The following is a 6,340-nucleotide window of genomic DNA, read 5'->3' as shown; positions in this document are numbered from 1 at the left end:
TGGACGTCCTGCATGGCCTGCATGGCTCTATTCATCCCAGTACCATCACTATTCTCTTTCTCACTCCCTTCTCCAACTTTCCCCTTCCCTACACAATCCTCCGACGTAAACAGAACTTTCTTTGAGCCTTGAGCTGGGAGGAACGGCCCCTTTAACTTCAGCGGGCTCTGCACCTCTGCCTCATCTACCTTCTCTTTCTCCTTTCCCGTTGCACTTCCACCCGAGCTCCTCCTCCACGAAGGGCCATCGCTACGAGATTTCTCCATACTCCCCCTATTCCCAGCGTTACCCCCAGCTCCGCGCCATCCAAGAGAGGTTCCCTGCCACCCACCGGCACCACGATCATCCTGTGATTTTGATCCAACAGTAACCTCCCCCTTCCTCCTATGTGGGATCACCCTTAAATCCTTCCCAAACTGATGACACTCCCCAATATTCAGTTTCTTCTCACAGAATTTCTCCGTATGGCCAATAATGCCGCAGATGTAGCAGAAGTCCGGCAGGAATTCATAAGACAAAGGACACCATCTCACCTCTTCCTTCTCCCCCATGAGAACTGTGACACCACGCATAAGTGGAACACGAATATCCAGGCGGATCTTCACCCTGAGGTATTTCCCCGACATTGGGTCACCGTCCTCCAAATCCACTTCCAAAACATCGCCAACCTCACCGCCTAACGCCTCACCAATAGACTTGTTCATCATCCCAAGCGGTAAGTTGGCTATCCGCACCCAAATCGGAATGAACGAGAAGTCGATCTCATCCAGGGCCTTCGTGCCGTCATACTCTGCCATCACCAGGAGATCTTTGTTTAACATCCATGGGCCATCATTCAACGCCTTCCTCTTCCCTGATGCCTGGTGGAAAGTGAATAGGAAGTGATTATCACCCCAATCCCTACAATCGATCCCCTTGATCGGGCACCAGATCTTGCCCAGGGATTGCATGAAAGCCTCCGCCGGCGCAGGTTTCTCGGAGAACAGCCTGCCAACCGCACAGTGATCAGATCCATCCTTCTTCTCCACCGCCCCCTCCCCAATCTTGACACCCTTCTTCTCCGCCGCAGACAGCTTCAAATTCTCCAGCATTCCCTCCACCTTCTCCATCGCACCAACCCTACCCTAGGCTAGCAGATCTAGGGTTTAAAAGGCTGCACAACTGCAGAGATTTGATTGGACACAAATGATAGGGAGACTGTAGGGAGAAACGATCTACAAGAGAGAAGAGACGAGAACGGAAGACCAACAACAAAACTGTGGCCAGATCAAAACCCTACCCGTACAAACCAGAGAGTCCTTCCTCGAGTTGCCTAGAAACCCTAGACGCCGAGACCAATACAGCCGAAGGGGTTCTTATCTCAGCTCTCAGTTTTGGTCAATGGCTTGTGGGAGGGCAATGTCAAATGTCCAAGCAACTGGGGGAATTGGATGGGGGTAAGCAAAGCGCAAGATGGTGTAGTCGTGTTAAGGGAAGACGAGAAAGGAGATGCGTGTGATTTACCCGGAAAGCCGCCGCCGCTTTCTGTGTGCCCTGGAGGAGATGAGGAGAGGGGAAAGTGGAAGAAAGGAAGCGACATGGCGCTGCTGCCACCGGATCCTGCAGCTCTAGACAGCGGTGTGGGGAAGGTGAACTAGTCGGCGGCATACGGTGTCCTCCTCCCCGTGGGGCTTCCCTGGCCGCCGGAGGAGAGGACGTTGCCTCGGTGCATGTTCTCGTCGGCGGAGGGACAGTGGAGGCGCCAGCGGCTCTATGAACCACTCCGCCGCCGCCTCCGCATCATGCGCCGCCGTTCTCTGTGTCCTAAGCCGCCACCGCCGTCGCCTCCGCATCCCAGGTCGGGCTCCGCCACCGCGTGCCACCGACCGCCCGCCGCTGTGCTCACCGACAGAGAGAGAGTGAGAGAGGGGAAGAGGAGGTCGTGGTGGGAGAGTATATATATGACAGGTGGGCCTCACCATTAAAATAAATAGAAAATGCAGACTAGATTGCCACGTATACGTCACATAGGACAAAACCGCTCTGAATTAGGTCGAGGGGGGTAATTCGTCCGATATTAAAAGTTTAAGGTGAGCGATGTCTGTTTTTCTGGTTTAGGGGTTAATTCGGTCGACCGCAATAGTTAGGGGGTAATTCGTACGTTTTCTTTTTTTTTTTACCATCCAATGCACGCTCGTGTCCTAGGGATGGACACCTCGTGACTTTTGTCCAGTCGGCATTGATTATTGTTGTTGCTTCATTATTTTCCGACATTTCGATCCAAGTTGATACAATAATCGTGCTTGTTATATCCGAGGACCGTACGTGGCCACCAATCATCCATTGGGGCAACACGTGCAGATTTATATAGACGACAAATACTACGCTTCATTGTGATAAGGTATTAATGCTCGTGCAACAATCTAACGTGATCCAAAGAATCAACTAAATCATACTACCTCCGTTTTTTAAATAGATGACGCCGTTAACTTTTTCTCACATGTTTGACCCTTCGTCTTATTCAAAAAATTTACGTAATTATAATTTATTTTGTTATGAGTTGTTTTATCATGTATAGTACTTTAAGTGTGATTTATATCTTATATATTTGCATAAAATTTTTAAATAAGGCAAATGGTCAAACATGTAAGAAAAAGTCAACGGCGTCATCTGTTAAAAAACACAGGGAGTATTTTCGTTTTATTTGTCGTTTCCGACAGCTTCGGCGAAATTAAGGTTTACGTGAATTTACCCTTTTGCCCTCCCTCTTCCCCGATTCGTTCCCCTTCTACGCGTGACGGCGGCGGCGCTCCATCTCGATCCCGAGCGCCGCGGCAGGGCCAACGGCGGGGACGGCGGCGCTCTTCCCCACCTCCCCTGCCGCGGCTTCCCCTTCCTGATCTTCTCCCTCGACTGATCCCCATCGCTGGCCTCCCCTGCCGCTCCTGCCGCAACACGATTCTCTGCGACGGCGCTCCTCCGCAGCACCTTCCCCACCGCCGGCCTCCCCTGCACCTCGTCCCCGACGTCCGCCTTGCCAACCACTCCAGCACGACCTCCCCTACCACAAGAGCGGCCGCCAACACCGCTGCCGCCGGCGGCGACATCTGCGAGGAGTAAGGCCCATATATGGGGACTACTTTAAAGTGAAATCCATGCTGTAAATGAATCCCATATCTTACCATGTCCAATTGGCCATGTAACTGGCGACGAATTTACATTTTAGGTTTTGTGAATTCGTGGTTGCTTTCCAAATGATCCATGTACTATAGAATCATGATGAGTGAAATTAACTTTTGAGCTCTGTTATTCCAAAAAAAAGTTTCAGCTTTGTGGATTTGGTTGTTTTCCAGATACATGTACTACTTTTCAAGAACACCCCATATATTAGTTTCAAGCTATGATCATACCTGCGATGGATGCTTGCATCTGACCATTGCTTGCTTGCCATCCAGCAATTCTGGATTCAAGGATCACTGGACAAGAACAAAGCTCTTGTCGAATACCTGAAGCAATATGGCGCTGTTAGAACTGATAAAGTGGCTGAAGTAATGGAAAGCATTGACAGAGCATTGTTCGTAGCAGAGGGCCTTACTACTAGTTAGCTAACAAATGGCTCTTTAGAACCAAAGTGTTGGGAATTTGATTGAATCTTGAGATACACAATGCTAGGTTCAGGGATTTGATTTAATCTTGATGCTCACTGGACAGGTCTTGGAAGATATCGGGTGTTCTTCCTGGACGCCGTTGGTCGTGACCATGGAGGAGGGCAGGGTAGGCAGACGTCGCAAATTTGTCACACCATGGAAGAAAGCGGCTCATGAGGTAGGCGATGGCGGTGCAGAGAATCGCGTCGAGTGCCTCGCTGCCGCGGCTTCGTCCTCGACTGCTCTCTCCAAGGTTCATATTCGATTTTTTTTACGATGATGTTTTTTGTGTTCCTAAAATGTGTTCTTTTCAGGGAAACTCTAAAATGTGTCTTTTCTCTACAGGCGAGGAGGGGGAGAATTAGTGGGAGAAGAGTGATAGAGGAAAAAAACATGTGTTCAAGTCTCCTTCATGTGTAATTTATTCTAAGAGTAATTTATTCTTGGATTAGACCTAAGTAATATATTCTTCTAGCTTAACATATTGTGCTACTCTACATTGTACTCCCTGATACTCAGTGAATGTTGAGCTCAGTGACTACCCAATTTTACTCATGTGCTGATCATTTATTCATCGCCAAAATTGTGCTTCAGATTGCTTTTTGGTAATTGTGCTTCAGATTCGCTAAAATTGCAATCTCGGTATTGTTCCTGAAAATGATCTTGGTCTGACTGTTAACCAGGTCTGAAAATGATTGATGGCCTCTGCATTCTTTCTTCAGACACTCTGGCAGTTCTACCGCATGTACATGGATTTTGGCTGAGCATTTCGTGTGCAATTGACCACTTGTGTAGAATGTCAGGTCAAAATCAGATGACAATCAGATGTGTAAAAACAAGCATGCATGTGCATGGATGTCAGCAATCAGGCTGAATAACTCTAAAACTGCAGCCACCAGATCACAATGAATTTAATTAATCACAGTAAGGGGAGGACCAACATGAATTCAGTGTTTGCATTGCCATCTCCAAGAAGCGGAAGCTAATGGAGTACAGGTTTAGATCAGAGTAATTCCAAATTGATATTACAGACACAATTCCAAATTGTCATACTTACACAATACAAAATTTTCAAACTCACAGTATTCTATTGAAACTACTCCAAAATTTCTACCAAACAATCTGGCACTACACAAATGCTCAAATAGGCATGCTCACATATCAAATTTCCACCAAACAAATGGAAACTTTTCCTAAATTTAAAGTGTCGGAAGCCCCGTCGACCAGAAGTTGACGCCTCGAATCATTGCATGTTGGATGTTATAAGTTCAGGTTCAGATTCAGAAGTTCTTGCTGCAGTTGCATATCCACCAGGAGGCAACTTGAACAACGATTAGCCCTGCAAGTTACAAGCATGATTCTTCGGAATATCTGAAACGAATTGCTTCAGATCCAGTATAATTAAGATACATGCAGGGAGTAGGGTCAATTTGCAAACGGACAGACAGACAAACAGAAAGATCAGTTTGCAAACATCTCTGAAACTTCATCAGTTCAGAATCGAGAACATGTTCCTGCAAAAAAAGAACATGTTATCTAGGTGACCCAAAATGAACTGCAATCAGAAATCAAGAACATGTTCCTGGAAAAAAGAAGAGAACAAATCGTCTGAAAAGGATTTGGGTGAAGTTGACGAACAACAACAAAGAACATGTTCCTGCAGCATCCGCATCAGCACGGCCTCCTCAGCGGCGGCCTCGGCCCTGGCCTCGAACCGGCAGCTGGCGACGGCGTCCACGACCTCCCGCAGCGCGGTGCCCGTGAGCGACGGGCCCATGAGCGCCATCACCTCGTGGAGCGCGGCCAGCGACGCCAAGGTGACCGCGGCGCCGGCGTCCTCGGAGCGGACCGCGTCGAGGAAGGGCCGCAGCACGGCGGCGGGGGAGAAGACGAGGCGGCACAACGGCTTGAGGGAGGAGACGAGTGGGTGGTCCGCCGCGGCGTCGTCGGCTACGGCGCACGCGGAGGCTGCGGCGCATGATGGCCAGCACGGCGCTGGCCTCGGCGGAGGTCGCACAGGCGAGGCCGGCATTCCCCGCGGCGGCGGCGGCGGGGTGACGAATGAGGGCGAGGTGGAGGGCAAAGATGGAAACCAGCAGATCGGCAGAACTACAGCGTCAAATAAAAAGAACGATTCCAGATTGACTTGCGACGTCAAATAAAAGGAAACGGAGGGAGTACATACTAAGTACGCTACGTTGTGATAAGATAGTATTTCTCTGCAACAGAAGCCATCGAACGTGATCCGAAGAAACAACTAGATAATTAATTGTATCAAGGATGCACTCCATCCGTAGAAAAAAATATATTTCTGGAGTATCATCAATTTATCCTAAAATGTAACTGTTTCTCCCCCTACCTCCAAATCTCAATCAGCCATAAACATCTACTATTTAATTTCTTCACATAGTTTATCTTCTGAACCAATTACAATTTTTCACGATTCAATTGAAACTGTTTATTTAATTATCCTAAAAACCTATAGAAATTATTATATTATAGGGAGGGCTTGGACTTCTGATCTTTGTTCTCCTAACGTTATTGGCAAGGTCTTCAGATTTAAGATTTGATTTGCATGTTGAAGATCTGAGTAGAAATTTGGTTTGCATGTTGAAGATATGAGTAGAAAAGTTCTTATATTTTTGTTGAAAGTACTTGATTTTGAAATCTTAGTTGTAATTTTTTTACTTAAATATTTGAAGTTTTGAGTACTA

At 47.6% G+C, this 6,340-nt stretch overlaps 1 protein-coding gene and 1 long non-coding RNA gene across 2 annotated transcripts; one reads left to right on the top strand and one right to left on the bottom strand.

The window, feature by feature from the left end:
- Positions 1-2,730: 2,730 nt before the first annotated feature.
- LOC127754016 (uncharacterized) lies at positions 2,731-4,181 on the top strand. Its single transcript, XR_008012740.1, has 3 exons — positions 2,731-3,095; positions 3,691-3,879; positions 3,972-4,181. It is a non-coding gene; the product is annotated as an uncharacterized LOC127754016 (long non-coding RNA).
- Positions 4,182-4,556: 375 nt separating this feature from the next.
- LOC127754015 (uncharacterized) lies at positions 4,557-5,767 on the bottom strand. Its single transcript, XM_052279470.1, has 2 exons — positions 5,265-5,767; positions 4,557-5,140 (listed from the first exon to the last, which is right to left on the bottom strand). Coding segments are annotated over exons 1-2 (396 nt in total). The 5' UTR covers positions 5,659-5,767; the 3' UTR covers positions 4,557-5,138.
- Between the last annotated feature and the right edge of the window lie 573 nt (positions 5,768-6,340).

Source organism: Oryza glaberrima, chromosome 11 (genome assembly GCF_000147395.1).
Source record: "Oryza glaberrima chromosome 11, OglaRS2, whole genome shotgun sequence".
In the NCBI taxonomy this organism is placed as follows: Eukaryota; Viridiplantae; Streptophyta; class Magnoliopsida; order Poales; family Poaceae; genus Oryza; species Oryza glaberrima.
Note: the sequence above shows the minus strand (reverse complement) of the source record. Positions and strands in the feature narration are given on the sequence as shown.

Excerpts from the sequence above, each read along its gene's own strand:
- LOC127754015 (XM_052279470.1), bottom strand. The coding sequence starts at position 5,658 with ATGCCGGCCTCGCCTGTGCGACCTCCGCCGAGGCCAGCGCCGTGCTGG.